The sequence below is a fragment of the Thrips palmi genome, unplaced genomic scaffold (genome assembly GCF_012932325.1).
Source record: "Thrips palmi isolate BJ-2018 unplaced genomic scaffold, TpBJ-2018v1 HiC_scaffold_7, whole genome shotgun sequence".
Lineage (NCBI taxonomy): Eukaryota > Metazoa > Arthropoda > Insecta > Thysanoptera > Thripidae > Thrips > Thrips palmi.
The window spans coordinates 6,196,998-6,223,816 of NW_023144634.1; the positions used below are offsets into that span (position 1 = coordinate 6,196,998).

The 26,819-nt window shown below is 58.5% G+C and overlaps 8 protein-coding genes and 1 non-coding gene across 9 annotated transcripts; 4 read left to right on the forward strand and 5 right to left on the reverse strand.

The window, feature by feature from the left end:
- Window positions 1–642: 642 nt before the first annotated feature.
- Window positions 643–2,205, forward strand: LOC117652592 (zinc finger CCHC domain-containing protein 10-like; the record flags this gene model as incomplete). Its single annotated transcript, XM_034397627.1, has 2 exons — window positions 643–920; window positions 2,024–2,205. Coding segments are annotated over exons 1-2 (273 nt in total), but the record flags the coding sequence as incomplete, so codon positions are not given.
- Window positions 2,206–2,505: 300 nt separating this feature from the next.
- Window positions 2,506–5,825, forward strand: LOC117652746 (extensin-like). The gene is given in 3 exon segments (XM_034397838.1): window positions 2,506–2,770; window positions 2,867–4,445; window positions 4,448–5,825. Coding segments are annotated over 3 exon segments (2,949 nt in total). The 5' UTR covers window positions 2,506–2,562; the 3' UTR covers window positions 5,610–5,825.
- A 369-nt stretch (window positions 5,826–6,194) lies between these two features.
- LOC117652747 (fibroin heavy chain-like) lies at window positions 6,195–9,428 on the reverse strand. The gene is made up of 4 exons (XM_034397839.1): window positions 9,356–9,428; window positions 9,120–9,174; window positions 6,492–9,025; window positions 6,195–6,425 (listed from the first exon to the last, which is right to left on the reverse strand). Exons 1-4 carry the CDS (start codon window positions 9,426–9,428, stop codon window positions 6,289–6,291), a joined length of 2,799 nt encoding a protein of 932 aa, XP_034253730.1. The 3' UTR covers window positions 6,195–6,288.
- Window positions 9,429–10,022: 594 nt separating this feature from the next.
- Window positions 10,023–13,013, reverse strand: LOC117652749 (glycine-rich cell wall structural protein 1-like). Its single transcript, XM_034397840.1, has 4 exons — window positions 13,003–13,013; window positions 12,255–12,718; window positions 11,476–11,551; window positions 10,023–11,397 (listed from the first exon to the last, which is right to left on the reverse strand). Exons 1-4 carry the CDS (start codon window positions 13,011–13,013, stop codon window positions 10,023–10,025), a joined length of 1,926 nt encoding a protein of 641 aa, XP_034253731.1.
- Window positions 13,014–13,805: 792 nt separating this feature from the next.
- Window positions 13,806–14,936, forward strand: LOC117652549 (glycine-rich protein 5-like). The gene is made up of 3 exons (XM_034397558.1): window positions 13,806–13,864; window positions 14,080–14,158; window positions 14,236–14,936. Exons 1-3 carry the CDS (start codon window positions 13,810–13,812, stop codon window positions 14,351–14,353), a joined length of 252 nt encoding a protein of 83 aa, XP_034253449.1. The 5' UTR covers window positions 13,806–13,809; the 3' UTR covers window positions 14,354–14,936.
- On the reverse strand, window positions 14,639–18,722 carry LOC117652547 (glycine-rich cell wall structural protein 1-like). Its single transcript, XM_034397557.1, has 5 exons — window positions 18,578–18,722; window positions 17,191–17,459; window positions 16,723–16,999; window positions 15,977–16,597; window positions 14,639–15,704 (listed from the first exon to the last, which is right to left on the reverse strand). The coding sequence occupies exons 1-5, from the start codon at window positions 18,642–18,644 to the stop codon at window positions 15,145–15,147; spliced, it is 1,794 nt and encodes a 597-aa protein (XP_034253448.1). The 5' UTR covers window positions 18,645–18,722; the 3' UTR covers window positions 14,639–15,144.
- Window positions 18,723–21,228: 2,506 nt separating this feature from the next.
- Window positions 21,229–23,770, forward strand: LOC117652534 (oxygen-dependent coproporphyrinogen-III oxidase). Its single transcript, XM_034397508.1, has 8 exons — window positions 21,229–21,443; window positions 21,677–21,848; window positions 21,930–22,126; window positions 22,218–22,362; window positions 22,450–22,612; window positions 22,689–22,808; window positions 22,958–23,127; window positions 23,210–23,770. The coding sequence occupies exons 1-8, from the start codon at window positions 21,352–21,354 to the stop codon at window positions 23,321–23,323; spliced, it is 1,173 nt and encodes a 390-aa protein (XP_034253399.1). The 5' UTR covers window positions 21,229–21,351; the 3' UTR covers window positions 23,324–23,770.
- Window positions 23,771–23,898: 128 nt separating this feature from the next.
- Trnaq-cug lies at window positions 23,899–23,970 on the reverse strand. Its single transcript has one exon. It is a non-coding gene; the product is annotated as a tRNA-Gln (tRNA).
- Window positions 23,971–24,231: 261 nt separating this feature from the next.
- On the reverse strand, window positions 24,232–25,869 carry LOC117652535 (E3 SUMO-protein ligase MMS21-like). The gene is made up of 6 exons (XM_034397509.1): window positions 25,711–25,869; window positions 25,323–25,435; window positions 25,026–25,216; window positions 24,843–24,945; window positions 24,593–24,761; window positions 24,232–24,515 (listed from the first exon to the last, which is right to left on the reverse strand). Exons 2-6 carry the CDS (start codon window positions 25,417–25,419, stop codon window positions 24,410–24,412), a joined length of 666 nt encoding a protein of 221 aa, XP_034253400.1. The 5' UTR covers window positions 25,420–25,435; window positions 25,711–25,869; the 3' UTR covers window positions 24,232–24,409.
- Window positions 25,870–26,819: the final 950 nt, after the last annotated feature.

Sequence of the window (26,819 nt, forward strand, 5' to 3'; positions counted from 1 at the left end):
CTCTCTCTCTCTCTCTCTCTCTCTCCTGCCACGCTCCGCCACACTTACACACACACACGCGCGCGCGCGCACACACACACACACACACACACACGAGGTAGCAACATCGACACATCGCTAACCACAACATGCCGGAAGACGGTGGGAGTATACGCTGAAAATTCTCGAAAAATTTCGATTCCAATAAAATTTGAGTAAAGCAGAGAACGTCGTGTAGTTTTCTGGGAGCATTGTGGCTGAAGCCGATACTGTGCCTCCACTGCTCCAATGGGAAACAGAGAGTTCGCTGGCGGTCACATTTTCCATTTTGTTTTTATAATCACCTGACGACGAGGGCCATTCCGAACAATACTACGAAATGTTTGGAAAATGCGATGAACTGTGGGGAATGCGGTACTGCCCGCGGCCCCGGCTTCCACGACTCCCCCTCCGCCCCCTCCGCGGTGCTGGGTCCTGGCTGCGGGTCCTGGCTGCGGGTCCCTGCGGGTCCTGGCGGCGGGTCCTGGCCCGCGCCTTGGCGGTCTTGCCGCGCTTGCCGCTAGCCGGCTAATTCTATAAGTACGGGTTGCCGGCGAGGCGCCGGATCACTCGAGCTGGCTGCGGCGCTGGCAGGCGGCCGCCATCCTCCCAGGACCGCGCACGTCGCGCACCTCGCGCACCTCGCGCACCTCGCCGTCGACGACATGCAGTGCGCCGCGTAGCAGTGCGACGCCGTGGGGCGCGCGTGTTGTGCCAGCCGAACACAGTGAACTTAAAAGTGATCGTTGAGAAGGCAGTGTGGGAGGCAGTTGGTGTCCAGTGCGTGATCGGCGTCCTGGCGTCCTCCAGGATGCGCGTCGTCGCTGTCGCCGTCCTGGCCGTGCTCTGCTCGACCGCCTGCGCCATCGTGCAGCGACGGGCCCCGCCTGGTGAATGGACCGGTAAGATTTGCAAGACGAAACTTTTTGGACAGCTGTGTCATCGTCAGGACACTGGTGGTTTTGTTTGACCTACCGCTGAGCGGAAAGACAGTCGCTCGCGTTTCCGTGTGTTAAAATCGAATCGTTCATTCTAGTGATTAGGAGTGCAGTGCAGGAGCCGCAGCTGGCCGTCCTGTGCACTTTGCGCAGTGACTCCGACGTGACTGCGAACCTTCGTTCTTCGCGTCGTCGGCTAAACGGCGGCACTCTCGTCGGGGAAAACGCCGCGTCTGAGTTTACGATGTGTTTGTCCTGAGCACGACGTCTATTGACTCCAGCACTGCACTCGTCGCCCCGTCTCTGTCCCACTCATTGGGCGTGCCGCGCGGGTGCGAGAGAGACAGAGCTGTGAGGCACTGTTCCGAATCAGTATACGGAGTCGACCATGCGTCGGCGAACCCCAGTGCGCTACGCAAGGACCGCGCCAGGCCACCCCGAGGTGGTCCAGCCGGCAGCCCAGCCTCCAGGCGGACGGCCTCAGTCTGCTGCTCGGGGATTTTCCTCGCCCCGGACGGCCATCTCGTTTTCCGCGTGCGCATGCCTCGCCGCCTCGCTGGAACGAGTGTTTTCGGTAATCGATGCTGCGGTGTGCGCGCTGTTCGCGCTGCTTGGCGCTGCTGGGCGCCTCGGCGGGCGCCGCATCGCCGAAACCCGAAAACACAGTGGCGGGTAATCACGGAGTTCCGTTCCGTCGGCAGTGCGCGGTGCCTGGCCATGCCCCTCCTGCCCTGCCTCCGGCTAGACGGAGACTCCGGCCGCGCACTTGGCCGCGCACCACGCCGGCGTGTCTATGGCACCTGACGTCAGCTAATGGCCGCGCTTCACGCTGGAGCCTCCAGCGCACTGATTCCGAGAGTCTCTCCGTCTCTCTCGCACCTACGCGGCACGCCCCATGAGTGCGAGAGAGACGTGGCGGCTCGCGGAATGAGTCGGGTGGCGGCGAAAACAAACTCGCGCCTAAATGATTTCCAAGATGCGCTCGGTGCGTGGCCTTGGTCACGGTCATGTCGGCCGCCTTCTTGTTCTGACAGTCGTTAAAATTGAATTTCTAATTCCTGATGCAGATGGCAGCGACCGCAGCGCGCGGGTCCTGCGCCAGTCCGGCCAGTCGCAGTGGCGCGGCTCCAACGACGCGCTGGGGTACCTGGCCGGCGCGGGGCTGCGCGGCTACGTGTCGTCCTCCAGCAGCAGCAGCAGTAGCAGCTCCAGCAGCAGCAACGGCGGCAGCAGCTCGTCCTCGTCCAGTTCGTCCTCGTCGTCCAGCAGCGCGGCCGGCGATGGTGAGCGAACCGGAACGATTTCCATATCGCGAATCAGTTTCTTGGAGTGACTCAGTTTCGGCGAATTCATTTCACACTCTGGCGGTGCCCTCGGACGTAATTGTGGCTTAATTGTTCCAGGATATGGCGGCTCGAACGCGGGCAGCCAGGCGGCCAGCCAGGCAGGCAGCATGAGCGGGGCGGGGAGCGGCGGGGGCGGGTCGTACGCCCCTCCTGCGCCCGCACCACCACCGCCGCCGCCTCCGCCACCGCCGCCACCCCCGTCACCTCCAGCGCGCGGGGCTGGGTACGGCGCAGCAGGGGCGTCGTCGGGCAGCTCCGCGATGTCCTCGTCGGGCAGCTACGGTGGAAGTGGTGGGGGCGGCTACCCCGCTCCAGCCCCAGGCTACGGCGGGTCCGGCGCCTCCTCCGGGTCCAGCAGCTCGGCGATGTCTAACTCCGGAAGCTACGCCGCGGGCGGCGGCGGCGGTGCCTACGGCGCGCAGCCCGCCCCCGCCCCCAGTCCCGCCCGCGTGCCCGCGTACGGGGGCGGTTCGGGGGCTTCGTCCGGTTCCAGCAGTTCGGCCATGTCGGGCAGCCACGCCGGCGGCGGGGGTGGCTACTCGGCCCCGCCGGCCCCGCCCCCAGCGCCTGCCGCCCCCGCCGGTGATTACGGTGGTAGCAGCGGGGGCGGCTATGCAGCGCCGCGCCCTGCACCTCCACCAGCTTACGGTGGCGCGGGCTCGTCCTCTGGCTCGAGCAGTTCGTCCTCAGCATCGTCAGGCAGCTACAGTGGCGGTGGCGGCTACGCCCCCGCCCCCGCCCCCGCGCGAGTCCCGGCCAAGTCCCCCGGCTACGGCGGCAGCAGTGCCAACAGCGGCGCCTCGTCCTCGGCGGGCAGCCTCGGCCACGGCGGGGTGCAGCCCCCGCGCCGCGTCTACGGCGGCAACTCTGTGGGCGGCGCGACGCATGGCCAGGTCATCACCCTGCCGGGCGGCGGCCAGCGCCAGACCATCACCATCCCCGTCACCTTCACCACGCAGCCCAGGCCGCCCACCACGGGCCAGATCACCATCACGCCCATGTACAGCGGCAGCCAGTCGGCGGCGCACTCCGCCAGCAAGAACACGATCGTGGTGGTGGTGAAGGGCGTGCCGCAGCAAGGCGGCTCCTACAGCATGGAGGGCCGGCCGACGCAGACCATCGTGATCCGCCCCGAGGGCGCCTCCTACGGTGGCAGCAACGCCGGCTCGGCCAGCATGTCCGCGAGCCAGAGCTCGGCCGGGAGCTACGGCAGTGCGGGAGGGCGTCCAGGGTGCTCTGTCTGTGAGGGAAGCAGACCCCCTCCCCCACCACCGCCGTCGTATGAACCACCGCCTCCGCCTCATGGACCGCCCCCAGGGCCTCCCCCGTACGGACCGCCACCACCGCATCATGGACCTCCCCCAGGACCTCCCTCTTACGGCCCTCCACCGCCACCACCTCACGGACCTCCTCATGGACCTCCTCATGGGCCACCCCCAGGCCCTCCGCCTCCGGCTTACGAACCGCCACCGCCTCCTCCACCATCCACGCCGTACTCGCCACCACCGGAATACAGCCCTCCACCGCCACGGCAGCCAGAAGGCCCGCCGTCGTACGGAGGGTCCTCTTCGGGGTCCTCGTCGCAGTCGCAAAGCTCCTCCAGCGCGGGCAGCTACGGAGGATCGTACTCGCCGGCCCCGCAGCCTGCATACCAGCCGCCCCCCGCCGAGCCCGCTGTGCCCTTGCACGGTGATGGCCATTCCGGCGCCTACTCGTCCAGCTCGTCGTCGTCCCAGGCCTCCAGCTCGGCGGGGAGCTACGGTGGCTCTGGCGCTCCGCGACCGCCGTGCTCGACCTGCGGCAAGCCCGCGCCGCCCCCGACGTACGCCCCTGCACCACCCCCGACGTACGCCCCCGCGCCGCCCCCGACGTACGCCCCTGCACCACCCCCGACGTACGCCCCTGCTCCACCCCCATCTTACGCGCCGCCCCCGACCTACGCTCCAGCTCCGCCCCCCACGTACGCCCCTGCACCACCCCCACCGCCGTCCTACGGAGGGTCGTCGTCTCAGAGCCAGGCCTCGTCGTCGGCCCAAAGCAGCGGTGGGTCGTACGCAGCCAACCCCAGCAGGCCCACGACGTGCTCGGTGTGTGGGAAACCAGTTCCGACAGTACCGGCCTACGCCCCCGCGCCGCCCCCCGCCCCTGCGCCGACCTACGCCCCCGCGCCGCCCCACCGCCAGCGCCAACGTACGCCCCGGCTCCACCACCAGCCCCAGCACCCACGTACGCGCCTGCGCCGCCCCCAGCCTATGGTGGATCCTCTTCGGGGTCGTCCTCGCAGAGCCAAGCGTCCTCCAGCGCACAAAGCGGCAGTGGCGGATCCTACGGCAACCGGCCGTCCTACCCGCCGCCGCCGCCGCCCTCGGCTCCCGCTGCGCCGCACCGCCCCCCAGCCCCCGATGCGGCTCCGTCGTACAGCGGCAGCGCCGCGCAGTCATCCAGCCAGGCCAGCAGCTCGGCGGGTAGCTACGGCGGCGGCAGTGGCGGATACCAACCCGCCCCACGTCCGCCCCCGCAGGACTACTCCCCCGCCCCCGCTGCCCCCAGCCCGACGTGCTCGGTTTGCCAGGGCGTGCGGCCGCAGCCGGACGACTACGCCCCGCCGCCGGCAGAGCCCTCGACGCCCCCTGCGACCCCGCTCTCGTACGGCGGCTCCTCCTCGAACGCCGCGAGCGGCTCGCAGGCCGGCAGCTCCTCGGGCAGCAACGGCGGGTACGCCCCGCCACCGCCGGCCACCCCGTCAGGCCCCTACGGCGGGGCGAACTCTGGAAGCCAGGCCGGAAGTAGTTCCCAGGCCGGAAGTGGTTCCAGTGGCTACTCTGGCGGTGCCTCCGCGCCGTACTCCAACAGCCCAGCGCCCTACTCGGGCGGTGGCGGCAGCGGCGCGCAGAGTCAGGCCAGCAGCAGCAGCTCGGCCAACAGTGTGGGCGGCGACTTCGTGTTTCCGGACGAGATGCCGGCGAGGCCGTCAATGCCGTACTCTAGTCCGGCGTACGGCGGCGGCGCGATGTCCGCCGCGAACAGCGCCGCGCAGAGCAGCGCGTCCAGCTCGTCGGGGGCCCAGGGCGGCGGCGCCTACGCACCCACGGCCAACGAGGTGGTGCCTGCCCAGGGCGCCGCCAACAGTCAGGCGGCGGCCGCGTCCCAGGCCGGCAGCCAGGCCGGAGGTCACGGAGGTGGCCACGGAGCGGCGTCTTCATCCTCCAGCTCGTCAAGCTCGTCCAGCTCCAGCTCTGGAAACGGAGGGTCCAGCTCCAGCTCCTCTTCCTCCAGCTCTAGCTCGAGTAGCTCGTTCGGGAAGTGATCGGGGAGAAACATCAATACACGCGGTGTTGTGTGGATGAAACATGTGTTCCTAAATGTTAAGGCGTGTATTTAGAGCGGCCGTTCGAAACATTGTAAGCAACTACTTTTCCCAGTGTAGATCTCTCTACCCAAAGTCTGTGATAAAAGGAAGTGGCAAAATACTGTTTTATTATTTATTCCTCTCATTATTCAATAAAGAAACGGATCAAGTATATTTTTGGAGTTAGTCTATGAGATACGTGTAGAAAAACTGATACCCTTTTTCTTTTTATCGAGTGTTACGAAAAAAAACCGCAACACACACACAAAAAGTTCCAACGCTGATGTGTGCCAGTCTCATTAAGATAGTGTCTTGCCGCAGGCTGGCAATCATACCTGTCAATGCACGCACTCGACAAAACAAGCTTCCCGGTAAACGAAAAGCCCACGGGCTGAGACTCTCGTTAGTTCGAGATAACGCGGCGCACGTCATTCGAAAAAAAAGAAAACGAACTACACGTATACACGCAACTAATGCATTTATTTTCTCAAAAGAGGGTAAACATTCACAAAAATAACACTTAACACGTACGATTTGGCGATAGCGTGTCCTCGAGACGACACATTTGGTCTAGACTAGGGTTTTTGACGTTCAAGCAGAGATGCAGCAGCGTGCTGTCCTGGCCTTAGGCTGGGCCCTAGGCCACCGTTGAGGTCACTGCCGAGGCCTCGGCTGCCGAAGCACGCTCCACAGGGAGCCCCTCCACGTCGTCCATCGGGTGGGGGAAGACGAAGTCCTCCCCGGACTGGGCGGAACTGCTGGCGATTGAGTTTCCTGAAAACAAATCATTGTTAGCGTCACATACTTAGTGCAGTTTACTCCTTTTTGTCTCAAACTAACCTCCTTCGAGTCCGTTTCCGGCAGCGGATTCAGCAGAGGCGCTTGCTCCGGACTGCCCTGCCACCCCCGAGTGGGCCTGCGCCTCGGCGGAGGACTGCGACTGCCCTCTGTAGTCCGAGCCGACGACGGACCCGACGGACTGAGCATTGGCGCTCGCTCCGGTGGCTCCGGTTGGGCCGCTGGGTCCGTACTCGCCGGAGGACTGGGCGGACGCTTGCGCCGTGGCTCCGGGCACTCCGAAGTACCCGGACTGGGCTGCGGCGTCTGCGCCGCCCTGTGCCGCCACACCGGAAACATCCTGGCCAGAAGTGGCGGAAGACTCAGCATTCGCTCCGAAGGGGCCGTGCGGCCCGAAGGCGGGGATGAACCCGAAGGGGAACAACTGTCCCGATCCTGTGGCTCCGGACAGGCCGGAACCAAGGGACTGCGCTCCCGCATCGGAAAGGCCTTGCCCGGAACCGGAAGTGGCGAAGGACTGCGATGCTGCGTTGGCACCGGAGAGGCCCTGGTCGGAACCGGAACTTGAAGTGGCGAAGGACTGCGATCCGGCGTTGGCACCGGAAAGGCTCTGGTCGGAGCCTGAACCGGAACCGGAGGTGGACAAGGACTGCGATGCTGCGTTGGCACCGGAGAGGCCCTGGTCGGATCCGGAACCGGAAGTGGCGAAGGACTGCGCCCCTGCAGTGTTACCGGAGCCGATGCCAGCTGCAGCCTGTGCAGCTGAAATGAGCAGCTGGTGAATACTGGGCCAGTGGGTGGCGAAGGCCTGTGCGGCGTCTGTGCCGGACACAGCGAAAGCCTGCGCACCTGCGTTGGCACCGGGAAGGCCTAGACCGGAAGTGGCGAAGGACTGTGCCGCTGCGTTGGCCCCGGAAAGGCTTTGACCGGAAGTGGCTGAGGACTGGGCTGCTGCGTTGGCACCGGAAAGGCCTTGGTCACCCGATGTCGCGTAGGACCCTGAGTTGGCACCGGAAAGGCCCTGGCCGGAACCGGAACCTGACGTCGCGAAAGACTGGGCCCCTGCGTTGGCACCCTGACCGGAACCAGAAGAGGCGAAGGACTGCGCTCCTGCACTGCTGCCGCCGGAGCCCAAGCTGCCGGACTGTGCACCGGCTGTTGACACCCCTTGGTGACTGGGCCAGTGGGAAGCGAAGGCCTGTGCCTGGGCCTGTGCCTGGGCTTGGGCAGTCGCGTCGGCGGCCGCCCCTCCGAACGACTGTCCGGGTTGGCCGGGTTGGCCCACCCCCACGCCGCTCGAGGCCTGGGCCGCGGCACCCGCCGTTGCCCCCGACTGGCCTCCCGACGACGCCTGGGACGCCGCGATGGCGTTGCTGCCGTGGGGCCAGTGGCTGGCGAAGGACTGCGCGGCCGCGATGGAGGACGCCGACGAACCAGCCAAGGCCTCCGACCCGGCCGTCGACCCGGCCGTCGAGGGCGGTATCAGGCCACTGCCGGACTGCGCGCTGGACTGCGCGCTGGACTGGGCGCCCGCCCCGGCTCCCCCGAACGACTGGGAGTTGGCGGACGCGCCTGAGTCACCGGAACCGAAACCAGAGCCACCGAATGACTGTGAGTTGGCGGCGGAGACCACTGTCGGGACGGGGCGGTAGCCGGAACTACCGAACGACTGCGAGCTGGCGGTGGCGCCCGACTGAATAGGTTGCAGACCGGAACTACCGAACGACTGCGAGCTGGCGGTGGCGCCCGACTGAATAGGTTGTAGACCGGAACTGCCGAACGACTGCGAGTTGGCGCCACTCGCCACTGTAGAAATCGGACGGTAACCGGAACTGCCGAATGACTGTGAGTTCGCAGTAGAAAGCGACTGACTAGGCTGATAACCGGAACCACCAAAGGACTGTGAGTTCGCGCCAGTGACCACTGTAGGGACGGGACGGTAACCGGAACTACCGAAGGACTGTGCGTTGGATCCAGTGATGTATGTGGGAACTGGGCGGTATCCGGAACTACCGAACGACTGCGAGCTTGCGGAGGCACCCGACTGACTGGGTTGGTAACCGGAACCACCAAAAGACTGCGAGTTGGCTCCACTGACCACTGTAGGGACGGGGCGGTAACCGGAACTACCGAACGACTGAGAGTTGGCGCCAGTGACGTATGTGGGAACGGGACGATAACCGGAACCACCGAATGACTGCGAGCTGGCAGTGGCTCCCGACTGACTGGGTTGGTAACCGGAACCACCAAAAGACTGAGAGTTGGCAGTGGCACCCGAATGGTTCGGCTGGAATCCGGAACCACTGAACGACTGGGCACTAGCAGAGGCGCCCGCCTGTCCGGAACCACCAAACGACTGCGCTACCGCACTCGCCCCTGCGTTCCCCGAGCCGCCCGCTCCACTGCTGGAGGAGGCAAAGCTCTGAGAGGACGCGCCTCCGAAACCGGGGTAGTACGGGTTGTACTGGTACACGCTGGGCGCGGGCACCGGGGGAGCCAGGACGGGGTAGGACTGGAGGCGAATGATGCTGTCACTCGGGATGAGGAAGGGCGACCGTGCAGCGCGGTGGCGATTCCTAGGAACATGCACAATGCTGTCAGCGACAGGAACCTCTTGTAGGGCCAGACATTCGTTGGGCCGCTGGGGGTGGTGTTGCCATGTTTACATACCCGTGCTGGATCACGCCTTCGTTGCCGTCGTCCACGATCGCGGAGCGCAGCGCATCTGCAACACGCCAACCGGAGTCACTGAGACGTCCTGGACGCCTGCGAGGTAGGCACCGGCAACGCACGCGTGTACGCAAGCCTGCGGGTTGCTGCCCGCCGCGCTCGAGCTCGCAGCGCGTCGGCCGACACGCCAGCAGACGAACGCAGTCCTCCCCTTGCCGCGTGCGCGGGGTACCTACCTTGGCTGGAGGCTGCGACCGAGGCCAGGAGCGGCGACAGCACGCACAGAGCACGCAGAGCAAGCAGAGCCATGGTCAGGCGCGCACTGCCGGCCGTCCGCGGCCACCCTGGAGACCACCTGCGGCCCGGCCCCATATCAGCCCGCCGCCCACCCGGAGGTCGCTATCGGCGGCGGCGGGGCTCGGGGCCGCGGAGCCGGATCCTGGACCCTCGGCGATGACGTGGCCGTGGCCGTGGACGTCGTGGACGTGGCCCACGGTCCGATGCCGTTATTTCGAGCACCGCGGTGGGTGTGTCGCGGTTGGGGTAGGCTTGGCAGCTGAGCACTTTGCTCACAGGGGAGGCCACGTAATTGCGGTGGCGCAGCTAAAAAGTACAGGTAATGAGATACGATCTATGTCTTATTGGTGACTACAAAAAATCGGGTTGAAGAACAGAGTTTAGTCCGAAGAAGAAGGTATTAGTGGTAGTTGTGGTCAAACACTTGGCTTGCAGGTCGGGCGAAAAAATAATGCAGTAAATTGGTATTATAACTTTTATTATTTGTTTGTTTTGTTTTTCTTTTTAACAGAGAGCAACAGTAGTGACAAGGTCAATCATAGTTTTCTTCTGCGAAGAGCAACCGGGCTTTATCTAAGGCTTTGTTGATCACCGTTGAATCTTGCATTACCGACCAAAGCCGGCACCACCCGCTACAGATCCAGCGCTGGCAGAGGCCTGGGATCCGCTGAGGCCGCCGCCGAAACCGTGGCCGCCTCCAAATCCGCCGCTTAGGGATCCAGCGTTGGCAGAGGCCTGAGATCCACTGAGGCCGCCGCCGAAACCGTGTCCACCCCCGAAACCACCACTTAAGGATCCTGCGTTAGCTGAGGCCTGAGATCCGCTGAGGCCGCCGCCGAATCCTTGTCCGCCCCCGAAACCCCCGCTAAGGGATCCCGCGTTGGCAGCGGCCTGCGATCCACTAACACCGCCCCCTAAACCAACTCCACCCCCGATGCTGCCGGCACCTGACTGGGCGTTGGCCAGGGAACCGCTGAGGCCTCCTGCACCACCAGCACCGCCTCCAATGCCGCCGCCAATGGAACCAGCGTTAGCAGAGGCTTGAGATCCGCTGAGTCCCCCACCGAATCCGTGTCCACCTCCGATACCACCGCCAAGGGATCCAGCGTTGGCAGCGGCCTGCGATCCGGTAACGCCACCCCCTAAACCAACACCACCCCCGATGCTGCCGGCACCAGACTGGGCATTGGCCAGAGAACCGCTGAGGCCTCCTGCACCACCAGCACCACCTCCGATACCGCCGCCAATGGACCCAGCGTTGGCAGAGGCTTGAGATCCACTTAGACCGCCGCCGAATCCGTGTCCTCCTCCGATGCCACCGCCAATGGACCCAGCGTTGGCAGCTGCTTGAGATCCGCTTACCCCACCCCCTAACCCGACACCGCCGCCGATGCTACCGGCACCAGACTGGGCATTCGCTAGGGATCCACTGAGGCCTCCGGCGCCACCTGCGCCACCTCCAATGCCGCCGCCAATGGACCCGGCGTTGGCAGAGGCCTGGGATCCGCTGAGGCCGCCGCCGACGGTGGGGCCTACACCAACGCCACCAGCACCGGACGCGGCATGGGACGCGGCCTGAGACGCGCTGAGGCCTCCGCCGACGCCGTGATGTGTGCCACCAGCACCGAAGCTGCCGGCCCCTGCGTTCGCCCCGCTCACTCCAAGGCCGCTGCCGAGGCCTGCAAGGCCGCCAAGGCCGCCAAATCCACCGAAGCCACCGAGGCCACCAAAGCCGCCGAGGCCACCGAGGCCGCCGCCGAAGCTGCTGGCTCCTGCGTTCGCTCCGCTGGCACCAAGGCCTCCACCGAGGCCGCCGAAGCCGCCGCCGAAGCTGCTGGCCCCTGCGTTAGCGCCACTAGAAGCGAGGCCTCCACCGAGGTTGCCGCCGAGACCGCCGAAGCCGCTGCCGAAGCTGCTGGCCCCTGCGTTAGCTCCACTAGCACCGAGGCCACCTAGGCCTCCACCAAAAAATCCGCCGGAACTAAGGCACACGAAAGGAAATTAAGACGGAATTTTGACTTAGAACAGCCCTTGAAGGTGAAGTATTCAATACACCCACCCAGAGTGCGACTGCGCGTTGGCGCTGCTCCCAGAGAACCCGAACTGCCGCTTGTGTCGCTGTCCATGACTTTGTCCTGCAAAATCGAAATTAAACTGGTGTTAGATTAGTGTAAAAGGTAGCAAATGCGACAGCGATACCAGGAATTTGATGAATATTTATGAAATTTTATAAAAGGGCGCTTGAAATGACCTTCGAAGGTAGCCAGGGCGACCGCGAGGGCCCCCACTAGAACGACTGCCGAAACGTGCCACATGTTGACCGACTGGCGGCTCCCTCGTCGCGGCGAGCTTTTTATCTGCAGAAATGAGCTCCGGGCTGCTGCGCTTATCAGTCACTCTCCCGGATGCGAGTGGACAAAGTGGCTGTACACTCTCATGTTATGCTAGCGCGTCGGACAACGGCGAGAAAGTCCCAGCAGATGAAGCTGTAGAGGGGATACGGGATCATTTTTGCGAGAGAGCTCGTTCGAAATTTTGCTAAGACGGAAATTCCGCTTTAATGCAACAAACACGTATAAAAGAGAGGATGCAGTCCCCAAATTTTAAAAAAGCTCTGCAGATAAGGGGTTGTTGTAGTTTTGAGTAAAACGAAAGACCATAAATTCGCACAGTTTATTTTTACTGATTGACATGGGTGGGGAGTGATTTATTTACAAATGAAAAATGCCATCGCTTCTTCTGCAGCTGGTTAAAAGAATCGTCTTGCCAGACGACGCCGTCGTGCTAGTCATCTGTCGAAAGCGCGGGGCCGGTGGTGGTGGTGTGGGAAGCCGTCACCGATCCCTTGGCCGCCGAAGCCGCCAGGACCGCCGAAGCCGCCAGGGCGAGAACCTCCAAACCCTCCGGGGCCGCCGAAGCCACCGGGGCGAGAGCCTCCAAAACCGCCCTGGCCGCCGAAACCTTGGCCGCCGAAACCTTGGCCGCCGAAACCTTGTCCGCCGAAACCTTGTCCGCCGAAACCTTGGCCGCCGAAACCTTGGCCGCCGAAACCTTGGCCGCCGAAGCCTTGGCCACCGAAACCTTGGCCACCGAAGCCCTGGCCGCCGAAACCTCCTCCGGCGCCTTGACCGCCGGCACTGGCGCCGCCGGCCCCAGCGTTAGCGCCCGCGGTGGAGCCACCGAAGCCACCCCCGACGCCACCCCCACCTCCGCCGCCGAGGCCGATGCTGTTGGCGTTCGAGGACGACTGCGAGAGGCCGAAGTTAATGTTGCCCAGAGGAGTGTTGAACCCCGCATTCAGCCTGGAAAACAAATCGTGATGCATTAGACACAGTTCGGAGAACTCCTCAAAGTTGTTTTCACTCATTAGACACCGTGCCCGCCGACCCATGCCCGTTATGGGCCCATTCAGCCCGACGGTAAGCCGTGTTGTGGCTGCCAACAACACTGCGGGCGGTACATCTTCGTTTCACTATCGACTTCTCTCTCTTCTCGATTGAAAAGAAGACCGTTCAAAATCCACGGCCACTTGTAATCGGTTCGATTTTCAGTCCGATTTGTATGGTAATTTACTGTTGTTACTTACGAGGCGGCCATGGCGTTGCTGTTGCTTCCCCCGAAGCCGACCTGCCGACGCGTCCTGGTCAGGGTCCTGGACCCCGCCCCCGCTCCGGCGCCCGCCCCCGCCCCCGCCCCCTCACCGCCCGCCGCGGCGAAGGGGGTGAGGCACCCCAGCACGAGCGCGAACGCCACCGCGAACGGCACCGCCACAGCAGCCCTCATCGTGGTATGCCCCGCACGCCGCACCGGCTGCACTTTATACCCCGCTCCGGGCAGTCGTGTGCGTGTGCGAGTGCGTGTGCGCGTGTGAGTGCGTAAGTGGGATTTTTTTCTCGGTCACCCGGTCAGGCTGCGACCGCAACCCCGTTGTGTATCGGTCATCGGTCACACAAGAAGCGCGTTCGAAGTTACAACCCGGCGTCTTCGACGAGTCTCCAACGATGCCGCAGCACCGCGCCCCCGCGAGCTGTCCAAGAAAACCGTGTCGGCGACCCCACCGCGCGCCGCCCACATGAGTCACTAGAAACATGACATGTTTCAAGCGCTGTTGTGGTAGTGTCTCGTTTTCATTAAGTGCCTTTTTTTCGAACGGACGGGCCGTTTTATTTCTGGTGAATGCACCTTGTGACCGACGGGCAGGGGCTCGGGGTGGGGCGGGGCGGGGCACCGCGAGGTGGGTGGGGGCGGGGGTGGGGCGAGGGTGGGGGCCGGCCAGCTGCCCGGGCCGCCCCGCCCCGCACCGCCCCGCGCCGCCCCGGACCACCCCGGACCCAGACAGTATTTAATGCTACGCCCGCACGCTCTGCAGTATCCGTCGTCGTTCGCAGACAAGATGAGGTTCACCTTCTTCCTGGTCGTGGCCGTGATGGTGCTCGCCGCCGCCAACGGTAAGAGTCTCTGCGGTCAAGTTCGCGGCCCCGGGGCGGGCCAAACGGGCCAGGCAGGCCAAACGGGCCAGGCAGGCGGAATCTTGACCTCCCCGCCCTGTCCGCCAAGTGCCATAAGCCGTACTCCGTCGCCAGCACTGGCTAGTGCACTGGCGAGAAATGGGCATCGCGCAGGGTGCGCTGCACGTGTTGTTCTACCCCTTCCCTGTTCCCAGGCGGGCGCATCCGCAGGCAGTTCGGACTGGGCGGTCTGGGCGGCTTCGGAGGCTCAGGCTCGCAGGCCGGCGCTTCTTCGTGAGTACCACCCTCTAGAGCATGCTGCAGAGCGCGCAGTTGGATCCTCTTGAATGCGCCTTTCTTTTCCCCTACAGTGGCTCCCTGGGCTTCAACTCCCCGTTCGGAGGCATCTCCGGGTCCGTGTCCGGCGCGCAGGCCAGCAGCGGCTCCTTCGGCGGCGGCCTCGGCGGCTTCGGCGGCTTCGGTCGCTAAGAACAACAAGGCCCCGCCTGGCACCGCCACCACGGGAGCCCAGTCCCTGTGGCTCCTCACGGCGTCGCTCGCACCCGTTTCGAATAAAACAGAAAAAGTAAACCATTTGTTGATTTCGCCCTCCCAAGGAACTGTCATAAAAATAACTTGCCACAAGAGTGAGTCGATTCGACGATGGAATTGAAAACACGAGTTGCACCACAGCATTGTATCTCTGCAGAGCACCAATGTTTTCTGCCTCTCGGCAATGGGTGAGGGGGAAGTCAAAAGAAGTACTTATGGCAATACGATAATCTTATATTTAATCACAACCTTTGTTTCCGAGCACATTCATAGCTGACTAATAAAAGAAAACAATGTTTAATAAAACCTTATTGTCATTTTTAAAATTGTCATCGCTATGGCACACATTGAATGCCATTAGGAAAATTGATAACTCACTCTCAAACAAACTAATTCGGACACTCACTTACCCATTCACTCAATCACTCACACATACACATAAAACATTCTCACACGCATTCATGAGTCAGGCCCTCTAACTTACTACAGCCTAAACTATCTATTGGTACTCTTGTGATCATATCTTAATTCAATCTGATACCAATACCGAGCACTGGCACCCTTATTTTCGCCCGGTCCTGTTGTCGAATTTATTCAATAAATACACTTCCTGATGCGTGCTCTCCTCCGAGGAGAGCGCGTTCAAAGTGGCACGTTCATCGCCACGCGAGTCCAACCGGCGGGTGGTTTCCTATTTTCCCCCCAGAGAAAGTAACAGTGCACCCGGCCTAGGCGAACACCAGGGAGTCACTGGACGCCGAGCTCTGGGCCTGCGACCGGCTGTTGGCGCCGCCGCCGCCGCCTCCGCTGTTGGCGCTGGACTGGGCCTGCGAGGAGCTCTTGCTGCCGGACCCGCCGCGCCCGCCCGCCGACGAGGACGACGAGGCCTGGCTCTTGGCGGCGCTGTTGGATCCGCCGAAGCCGCCGAAGCCGCCACCGCCGCTTCCGCCAAAACCACCGCCGCCGTGGCCGCCGTAGCCGCCGCCGTTGAAGCCGCCGCCGTGGCCGCCACCGTGGCCGCCAGCGTTCGCGGACGAGGACGCGTCGCTCTTGGCGTTGCTGCTGCTGCCGCCGCCCTGGCCGCCTCCATTGTAGCCGCACGTTTGGCAGACGCCTCCGCCGCCTCCGCCACCGCCAGCGGACGAGTTGGCATCGCTCTGGGCCTGGCTCTGGCTGCCGCTGCCGCCGCCACCGCCGCCGTACTGGCCGTTGCCGAACACCTCCGCGACGTTGTCGTCGTAGTTGCCCTGCGGTTCTGGCTCCACGTATCCGCCACCTCCACCGCCTCCTGGAAAAAAATAAAAACGACAGTTAGTACAGCGTCAGTCACCCGGACGTTCTGAGTAGCCTCGAAACACTCGTTTTACTTTAAGTAACACTCGTTATTTCATTCAATTTATAAACGCGATGTGAAAACGGCCTGGGAGGCGCTGGAGCGCCTGGCGGCAGGCAACATCGGGGCTACCGACGCACGGCCGCGTGGCGGGCTTGCCTACTACACAGGTGGACTCTCCCGCCAGACTGAAAGGCGAAAGGACGCATCGAACCGAGGCTGCTCACCTGAGTTGGCGTTGGATGCACTTTGGCTGTTGCTCTGCGAGTTGCTGCCGCCGCCGAAGCCGCCGCCGCCGCCCCCACAGGTAGTGCAGCCGCCGCCGTTGCCTCCGAAGCCTCCGTGGCCGCCGGCCTGGCTCTGGGCCTGGCTCTCGCTCTGGGACTGCGATCCGCTGTTGCCGCCGAAGCCACCGCCTCCGTGTCCGCCTCCATGTCCGCCTCCGCCGAAGCCACCGCCGCCGTTGCCGAATCCGCCGTTACCGCCAAAGCCGCCGCCGCCGTGTCCCCCGGCCTGGCTCTGGGCTTGGCTTTGGCTCTGGGACTGCGACTGCGAACCGCCGCCGCCGCCACCCCAAGAAGGGCGGCGTTGTGGAGGTGGGGGAGGGGGAGGGGGTGGTCTGTATCCACCACCATGCCCTCCGTGACGGTGGCCGCCGCCATTGAATCCTCCGTTGAAGCCGCCGTTGAAGCCGCCACCACCGTTGAAGCCGCCGCCGCCGAAGCCGCCACCCTGCGCTTGGCTCTGGCTCTGGCTTTGACTTTGGCTCTGGCTGCCGCCGAAACCGCCGCCGTTGCCGCCGCCGTTATAGTTGCCGCCGCCGCCACATGAGCGGCATCCTCCCTGACCTGAAGGAAGCACAACACCATCAGTATGCACTAGACGTTTGGTTCGGTTGCATAGAGAAAAGAATTCATTTTTTCTCTAAGATGATAGGGTGGCCACGCTGCCCGTACTGCAGGGAAGTCCTTACCACCGAAGCCGCCGCCCCCGAAGCCTCCGCCGCCGCCGCCGGCCTGCGCTTGCGACTGGGCCTGGCTCTGGGCCTGGCTCTGGCTGCCGCCGCCGCCGAAGCCGCCGCCGCCGCCTCCCTGCGACTGGGCCTGGCTCTGGGCGCCGGAGTTGGCGCTGGCGCCGTACTCGTCGGCAGAGGCCTGCGCCTGGCTCTGCGCCTGGCTCTGGGACTGGCCGCCGCCGAAGCCGCCGCCACCGCCGTTCGCAGAGGACCCCGCAGAGGAGGACGCCTGGGACTGCAAACGATGTAAATTAGTCTCGGACAGTAAACGTCACCGCGTCGCTCTGTCTCTCTCGCACCCCTACGGGGCGCCGCATGAGTGCGAGGGAGACACAACTCATCAGCCGTCAGCTGCACGTGCCCGGGTCAGAACCATGACACGGGAGATGACCTTGAACGGAGAGGACTGGAGTGTGGTGTACTTACGTTGCTGTGGGTGAGGCCCGCGTTGAAGCCGATCAGGCCGAGGTTGGTTCCGAAGTTGAGCTTAGTGTTCTGCGCGCTGGCGGAGGACTGCGCGTCGCTCTGGGAGCCGAACAGGCCCCCGAGGAGACCGCTGCCGCCGCCGAAGCCCCCCCTGCCGCCTCCGAGGAGGCCACCTCCAAGAAGGCCGCCACCACCGCCGCCAGCGGACAGGAGGCCGCCGCCGAGGAAACCGCCTTGGCCGCCCAACAGGAGGCCTCGGCGTTCACGCTCTGCGGGAAAAACAAAAGAGCGACTTTCATTGAGACACACACTATCACTTAACGTACCGAGAACCCCAAAATCCTGGGCCCGCCTCCGAGATCCAAACCGTTGAATGTCACCCGGTGTCACCAGACGCCGAGCGCGTGTTTGGCAAAACCCGCAACATGTCATCAGTCGCCGCTCTGCCTCCAGCCCCGCAGATTAGACCCATAAAACACAGGCTAGGGAAGAGGGGGAGAGGGAGGTGGGGGGGAAGACGCGACCTGACGCACGGGCCGAGCTTCATTTAATTGCTGCGCGGGAGATCAGTCAGCAATTGAAGAAAATGAGCCGTGGATGGTCAGAACTGGTTTTGGTTGTTTGCGCGTCGCGGCGGCGGCGGGCCTGGCCTGGCGTAGCCTGGCCGCGGAACGAGAATGTATTCAAAGCGGAAAAAAAGAAGGCACTCTTCTCACTTGGCGCTCGTTCGGGTTTTTAATAGAGACACGCGTTTCCATCCAGTGGACGAGTCGTCCCAGACGTCACACCACACCACGCTTTCGCCCTTTGGCACCGCGTCCGTGCATTGGGGGCCAACTAAGTGTCGGAGAACATGAAAACGGTGACAAGGCCCCGCCGTGGAAGCCCCGGCAGCGCGGGGACGTGCCTCAAGGGGGGCGGTCTGCAGTCCCGCTCTCAAGGTCACTGGGCCTTCCCTACCCGCGTGCGCTTCCGACTCGCTGCACCGGGCCAACAACAACAACAACAACAATGAGAAATGAGCGCGTCTGGCAGCGTGACGTCAGCGTGGCTGAAGAACGCACGTCACGCGGTCAAGACACGTCCCACCAAATTCGACCGGATTGCTTAAATTTGACTCCGCTAAAAATACATTACCGTCCCCAGTTTATGAGTTTTTCTCAAATCAGCTGCAAGCTCACAGAAATTTTCACTCAATTTATCAACACTAAATGCACACGCACTCGCTCGCTAACTCACTCGCGACCTACTCACTTCGCGACCTAACTCACTCGCGACCTAACTCACTCGCGACCTAGCTCACTCGCGACCTAACTCACTGACACACTCACGCAAACGAGAACGCCTTTTCCGACTCGACGTGCCCTTTTCCGAAAGCAATCCTCACCTAGGGGACTTGCTGACACCACACACACGAGCGCCGCCCACGAGAGGGCGAGCCTTGGTAACCGCATCTCGACACCCTGCGAACACTCCTGCTGACAGTCCAACAGTGCGGCGCGCCGGCCGGCCGCCGACTTTATAGGCTCGGCATCCTCGATGCCCCGCCAGCAGGAGGCAGGACTCGCGTCGCGTCCCCTCGGCTCCCCACTCTGGATCACTCCGGAGCGCCTTTTTCTTTCGTTTGCGTCGACCCAGGCCGGCCGTCGCCGCGGGAGGGTCCTGTCATAATTTCTACTTCCGCGAATGAAAGGGAACGTGTTCGGAATGCCCAGCGCTTCGAGAGGTGTAAGCCTGTTTCGCGCGTCGCTGTGAAGCGCCAAGCACAACGACAATACTTGAGTGGTCATCGGACAGAACAACCTATATTTTCAATGGGTTTCTCATGTGACTTACGCCCTTATGCCCAACGGCCACTGAATTGACGAACGATTTCCGAGTTTTGGATCCAATAATCGGTATTGCGGCTATGAGTGTGCGCCGGGGCGGCCGGGACCCCCTGGGACTTCCACGCTGTGGCCGCGCTGCCGCGCTACCGAGAAGCTTGGCCACTGCGTGCTGCAGCCACCTGCTGGAGCTTGCTGCACACCTCGAACCGCAGCTTCGGCTCATTGCCCCTGAAGTAAACGAGGACATCAGCAGTAGGGTAAACCGATTCCGCTCAGCGTTGCCGTCGTTCGATCTCTCACACACCGGCACGCAGCGCCCCATGAGAGAGACCTCCCACTCGGAATCAGTCTGCAGGGCGGGCAGGGCACTCACCCGTGGCGGGGCGGCGTGTGCGAGGCGGTGCAGGCGAAGCGAGGTGACCTAGCCGACGGCGTAGTTCCCCGCGTCTCTCCAGTGACGTCACACGCGCGCTCCAGTCGGCGGGGCTGGACTGGACGCCACGCCACTGACGTCCCCGCGTCCCCAAGACCGGTGTAATGGCCACGCTCTGACGCGTCTCCAGCGCACGGTTCATAGGAAGACAGGGGAAAACAGGCTCGTTATTTTTATTTTCCATTTCTATTAATGGACCTCTAATTCGACAGCTTTTTACTGGTTTTGTATTTCAATCTTTTCGGAGAAAACTTCCACTGTGATGATATAATTTAAGTTCGTATCTACAGCGCAGTCCAACCCGGAACTGGATTCCTTTACTGGCTGGTGCCAAGTTTTGTTGTTGTTGTTTTTTGTCACACAATTTGCTTTTCATTGACACCAACGATCCTCTGATGACACATGAATGTTTTCCTTGCAAGCCTGAAAAATTCCAGACTTTTTTTTCTTTTTTGAACTACTAAGCCGCTTAGCCAAAATATTTTGTCGTTTTTTTGTTGTTTTTTTTTCTACCTGCGGACAGCAGTGTGCGATTGGAGGTGGCTATTCCTGGCCGAGATGCTCGGGACGCGGGAGCTGTGTCAGAGCTCCCGGCACACGACACGGGATAATGGCTGTTGTTCTTGCCTGCGCGGAGGCAGAGCTGCAGAGCTGGCTGCAGTCTAGAGGCCCAAAGCCTTTACGCGTTTAGCCCAGAGTCTGGCCCGGACGAGCCGCAAGGAGTCGTTGGTTTCGCGCAAAACTAAACTGTTGCCCAAAATTGTGGCTAGTTTATTCGTCGATGGCTCGCTCGCCGTCCGCGAGGCGATCCCGTACTCCTGTCAGAGAGACAGCTCGTTCGACGAAACCCATTCCGCTCCACTGTCGGGCCAGTCCGGTGCATCACGACGAGACAGAGACGTTCCAGATGCTTTTTAATTTCGCGCCTGTGTGGCCTGGCAAACTGGTCAGAAGCGTGTGGAACTTTTCGCGGAGGATCGGCGCGGCTGCGGCGGCAGGCGATTTCTCACCGGGGAGACGCCGCGGTGGGGGCCGTGGGGGCACGGTGTGCACGGTGTGGGGCCTGGTGGCGGGGACCGGGACGAAGGCGCAGGTGCCGGACAATGACTTGACTCCCTAAAATGATAACGACGCTGAGTCTGCAGTGTGGGCGACGCTCGGCCCTCCGTTTATGGCAAGACTCCGGGCTGGTGTTGGTCGTAAAGGGGATAATCCTTCCCTCGCATCAGAGCGTGAAGAACGCGGCGTTAACGTGTCCGTTCTTTCTCTCTCGCACCTCGGACACGCTCCATGAGAGCGAGAGAGACCGAGCGACGATGGCACTGTTCGGAATCGGCCTGCTGATCACGCTGACGTCGTGACGTCACTACGAGAGTTAAGAACAATCGGTCAAAGGTGGGGGTTTCGAACCGCGTGCCGCGGACCGCGAGAACGCGTCGGTGGAAAACGTGCTCGTCGCCGCCGAGGGTCTGCCACTGCCACCACCGGCTGCCTCTGGCCTCCTTTCCACTTTCGGGGACAATGTATTTTATCGTAGAGAAAATGACACAACCGGTTTCTCCAGTCGGTGCGTTAAAAAAAGAGTCCACATCAGAAAAATAAATGTTCTCATTTCATTGCGCTAGATACCTCCGCATCACGTTTCCGAGAAATGCGAAATACCGCCTAGCAGGTAGGCAGCACATCGCGCGCGCGCGTGTGGAGCCGTTTTGCTGCCTACCTCAAGGCGCTAGGGGCGGTGGGTGGGCGGGGGAGGGGGAGGAGGAGGGGCGGGTCCAACAGCTGACGAAGCAAGGAGCAAGGTACTGCCGGTGACTGGTGTCACGGCTACTTGACCTGTTTTTACTGTCTCGCTGGTCCCAAAGACTGTCAGCGGGAGGCGGGCTGCAGCGTGCCAAGATGTTCTTCAGAAGTTTCTTTCGACATTTCAACGAGTTTGGAGTCGTTACTTTGTACAACCATGGCGTTCGGGGAAAAAGACTGAGAGCAAGGTTAGTCGTCCTTGTTTACATTTTTCCATAACGGTGTTTTGAATTTGACTGACAACTGATCGTCTCCACGTAACTTATTTTAGTCCTTTGAGTTTCCCAAATGATTACAGCGTACCTAGTTATGCATTCTGTACTCATTAAACATATGTACTGCAAATTATGATTTGGCTATGAGATTGAAACCAGAATTTAAGTTGCCTCTTAAGTTGTTTTCTTAACATCCTCTTCAATAGGTACTTGCTAGCTGCGATACCAGGCCTTGGTTTCATCGACTCCATGAAAAAGAAAACGTGGGGTGGCAATGATATTCTTTTCATGGCTGAGACGATCACGGAACGTAAGACGCTGGATGAAAACCCACAAGATATGAAGACGAAAATGGAACTGCTTATCATGAGAATCCAGGTAATTAACATGAATGTATTGGTTTTTTGACAGGAATAATTATTTTCTTCCAGTGTTTAAAGTGTACCATTCTATTTCCAGGCGGAACTCTGCCGAGCGTTGGAGGCCGAAGAAAGTGATGGTACAAAATTCCTAGTGGATCGTTGGCTTCGGAAGGAAGGTGGTGGAGGAGTTACATGCATCATTCAAGATGGCGCTGTGTTTGAAAAGGCTGGGGTAAACATTTCAGTTGTTAAAGGATCATTACCTCCTGCTGCTGTCCAGCAGATGAAAGCCAGGTAATGAGACCATCACTATGGTGGTAAAAATGTCTCTTTATTCAAATTGATGAAAAAACAATTACATTTTCTAATGTCTTACTTTTTTCAGAGGAAAGAAGTTCAAATCTGAAGGCGATCTTCCGTTTTTTGCTGCTGGTGTTAGTTGTGTCATTCATCCCCGCAACCCCATGGTACCAACAATTCATTTCAACTATCGCTTCTTTGAAGTAGAGGAGTCAGATGGAACACGCCAGGTGTGCCTGTCATATATCAATCAACCCATGAATATTGTTTATGTTGCTTTTGAAAAATTTTTGTTAATATTTTTCTTCCCATTACAGTGGTGGTTTGGTGGAGGTACTGACCTGACCCCGTACTATCTCAATGAGGATGACTCTCGTCATTTTCATAGATCTCTCAAAAAGGCATGTGATGCTCATGACAAAACATACTATCCTAAGTTTAAAAAGTGGTGTGATGATTATTTCCACATCACACATAGGGGTGAGGACCATTTGTTCTGCTTCCTCTGGGATTTGTTTAACTATTTCATGTTGCTAACATCTTGACATCTTACTAGGTGAACGGAGAGGTGTTGGAGGCATATTTTTTGATGATATTGATTATCCATCTGAAGAGAGTGCATTCAAATTTGTGACCTCTTGTGCTGAGGCTGTCATTCCATCCTACCTTCCTCTAGGTATTATTCAGAATTCAATTACTGTACAATTACTGTACTAGATTTTTCTTGTGTCATCAAGTTATTTGTAACAGCAAAGATAGTAATAACAATATTTAATTTTAATAATAATAATGATATTTGATAATTATTTTTTTTGTCATTAACAGTGAAGAAACATAAAAATGATGCTTATGGCTATCATGAAAGACAGTGGCAGCTGCTTCGCCGTGGAAGATACGTGGAATTCAATTTAATTTACGATCGAGGAACTAAATTTGGGCTCTACACTCCTGGTGCCCGATATGAGAGCATACTCATGTCTCTTCCACTAGTTGCAGTAAGTGCAAAATTTTGTTGCTGTGTTCATTAACTTTTCAGACCTTTCATGGAACTTACTTTTTTACAATCTTGTTTCTTAGCGATGGGAATACATGCACAGTCCCCCGTCTGACTCAGCTGAAGGTAAATTGATGGAAGTCCTTAAGAATCCACGAGATTGGTTGGGTGAAGAAGGCAAGACTTCATGGATTTGAAGAGGTTTCTAACTCTTCCTTCATAATCACTTCTTTATTAAGTTTCTGTTTGTTTGTTTTAATTTTTCATGATTCCCCACCCCCATTATGTTGTTGGTATTCTTCCTCCTTTAATTTTTTTTACCCTTTCAATGGTTTTACTTGTGTATAGTGAAGCAGATATATTTGAGATATAAACTGCGCATGACCTGTGTACCAGTCTCAAACAGTTTTAAAATGATGTTTTTATTGTTATTGAATAGGCTATGAAGTAAATGACTGACTGCTTCAATCTTCCGTTCTGTATAGCTTAGTACTTAAAGATTGTAAGATAAGACTATGGTGCCTGAATTTTAGAAAAACTAAAGAAAAGAATTTTGTGCCTCTCTTTATTTGTAAGTAAGTAACACTCTTGTTTGTCAACAAAAGTTGTAATAAAAGAAGGGACTTTGTATTTTTAAAACTGAATGCAGCTTGTCATATTTTGTTCCTATAAATTTTAAATTCAACTCGTATACTTATTTTGTAACCTGGATTTGAACACTAATCTCAGAACAAAACGAATTGTTTTTATACTTCGGTGTCGAAAAAAACGAAGGTCCCACCGAGATTTGAACTCGGATCGCAGGATTCAGAGTCCTGAGTGCTAACCATTACACCATGGGGCCGCCGATGTCGAGGTCAGATGAAGCCAGCTACATGATATGCTTTCCTGCCCCACCTTCTGGCGACTACAGCGCTTCCACGCGGCGCGCGGCTCAACTACGCATCGGAGTAGGGCTGCGGGGAAGAAAGGGAAGAGGAACGTGGAGTATCTACATACACAGATCAGCAGACAAATATGACTTAAAAACTTCGAACTCTCAGGAAACTTTATTTTCTTTCGAGGAATGGACATGTTGCAAACACCATAAAAATAACCTCAAAAATAATAGCAAATAAAAGAGTTTAGTTCAAGAGTAAATAAAAATACATTAAAGACAAAACAAATATTGGTCGTGTCAATGGCACAAAATGCTCAACCCAGGAACCACTTTTAAGGTCTGGCATAAATTAAGAACTTGAAGAAAAAGATACATTTAGGGACCTCTTAAAATGTAACTCCTATTAGATCTGTTTATTCAGTTGCCGTCGTCGCAAAGTTTGAGCAGTGACGAGATCATCTTCAAAATCTTCAGCAGAGAACTTAGCACTACAACCCATTATAGGGCACCTGAAAAAGAAAATAATAGTAAAATGGAGTTGAGCCACACCTAGAGCTACATTACTGCATTGTAAGTTCATACTTACTGTGCAAAACTCTTTCCACGCAGATGTTCCATGATACTTTTCCTGCTAAACCTATGTCTACATTTGGTACTGATCACAGGATCAACTAACTCAGTTTTAGAAATAGGATCAAGATAGTTCTCAGATTCTTCAGTATACATTACATCATCTCCATCTCCGGTTCCATCCTCTACAAAGAAAAGAGAATCCAACGATAGAATAACAAAAATTAGATGAAAAAAATGAAGTTAATAGAAAGGCTAATGCTTACGTTTGTTAACAAGTTCTTGAACCTTCTTGTGGAAATCTTTAAATTTAGCATGGTTTTCCACAGTGACATTCTTTGTGGCATCTTTAACCTTCTGAGAAAATATCTGAAATAAATGCATCATGTTTAAAAGGTGTGCAGAAAAAAATATCGCAGTCCCTCAAATACAGCCATGCGTAAGCTTACTTGAGAATAATCAGGAATAGTGTCCTCAACAGGTCCTGGATTTTCAGCATTCTCTCTTTGTGCGAGCCTTGCAGCTTCATTTGCAGACATTGACGCAATAACATTGGGCCTTGCTTGCAAATGATGATCTAGTAGACAGTAGTTTTTCACTAGGTTCGTAATTTGTTGTAAATGTTGATCCCGACCAGGACCTGCGACATCAAACACACAATCAGTATCTTAATAATTGCGGTACATTCCAAATTGAGCACATCAAACAAAAAGAATATGGAAAACAGGTAACTTTACAACAAATACCTTGGTCCAAGTACTTGATAGCAAACTCGGAGCATAAAAGAGCCTCCTGAATACCAGTCCGAATAATATCCTTCTCACGTTTACTGTAGTCGTCCATGATAGGAATGAATCACCTGAAACATAAAAAAGGCAGACGGAGTTAGTAAAAAATAAAATAGTTGGTCGTTGTCGAGAATCTCGCATGGTAATGGCATAGCATGATAATGGTATGAATTTGAGACCGCTTCAATGAAATTGGAAATGAAGTAATGAGAAATCACAAAAGAAACGACAGATCCAGGCATGAATAAATGAGAGAGGAGGGCCTGGAACATCCAAACCGGCACCGAGACCGAAGACCACGGGCCAAAGGGAAACAGAGCAAGGTGACTACGAACAGCGAACGTACCACTTTAATACTCTAATTCCAGTTGACAACAGCCTACGCTGAACAAAAAGTCTCGATGGACTTCTAACGAATTCAGCGTCTCTTGCTCAAATCGGGCAGGTCTTGTCTTGCTTCGGAAACAACAACACCCAAACAACAACAACAAAGAACAACACCGACTGAACAGTAGACAGTCGTTCGCGCCTTTTCAACCTGTCTTCGCTTCTCGGCTGTCTGCTCAGCATCAAATCGACATGCTCATTTTTCGCGAAATTAGAGCTTTTGTGAACCGCGAGTGAAACAGAAAGAGAGGGTTCGCTGCAAAGCATAGCGAGTAAGGGGGGGTCCATTAATAACGTTAAGCACAGGGAGGGCGGGGAGGGGAGGGACAGAGGAGGAGGGGGTGGCTGCCCTAACTTTTCTTTCTATTGTTTCAGCGTAACGTTTTTATGAATGGGAAAGCTAGCCTATAGGTCAGCGAGTCCCTCGGGGACCCGCTAGGCACTGCGCCTGGGAGATAGGCAACTTGTGACACGCGGCGGAGGGGCTGTGGCAAATTCGTGCGCGCACCTCTGCCTCTGCCATTTGGTCCATTTGGCACTTCAGACTGATTCCAAAGTGGTTCCGACGTGCTCGTCGCTCTGCCTCTCTCGCACTCGCAGGATGTTCCGCCGAGTGACCAGGACGCGCGGCTCGGCGCGGATGGCCAGGGGTCAGTGGGGTCAGCAGTCTGGCACCCGCCCTCGGCCGCCCTCGCCCGCCCCCTCGGACAACAACAAAGCTAACTGGGCGAACGTGACGCCACAATGGCATTGCGCAAGATGGCACACTGCCCACGCGGCGATTGATGCATTTCCATGCGAAAACCGATGGCGATTTTCAATTAGAAACAACAACAATCGCCGGTCCATGGTCCGAGGGCCATCGGGGCCATCTGGCCACAAACCCCTGGCCGCCTGGACGCTGGAGTCAGTTAATAAGTCGGTCAAACGCGTCCGCGGGGAGGCGGGGACGGCGGGGACGGCCATGCACTGGACCAGGGCGACCACTTGACCACTGACCTCCCCGAGCAGCCATAACGATCTGCGGGCTGTGGTACTGTCTCTCTCGCACCCCTACGGAACGGCCCA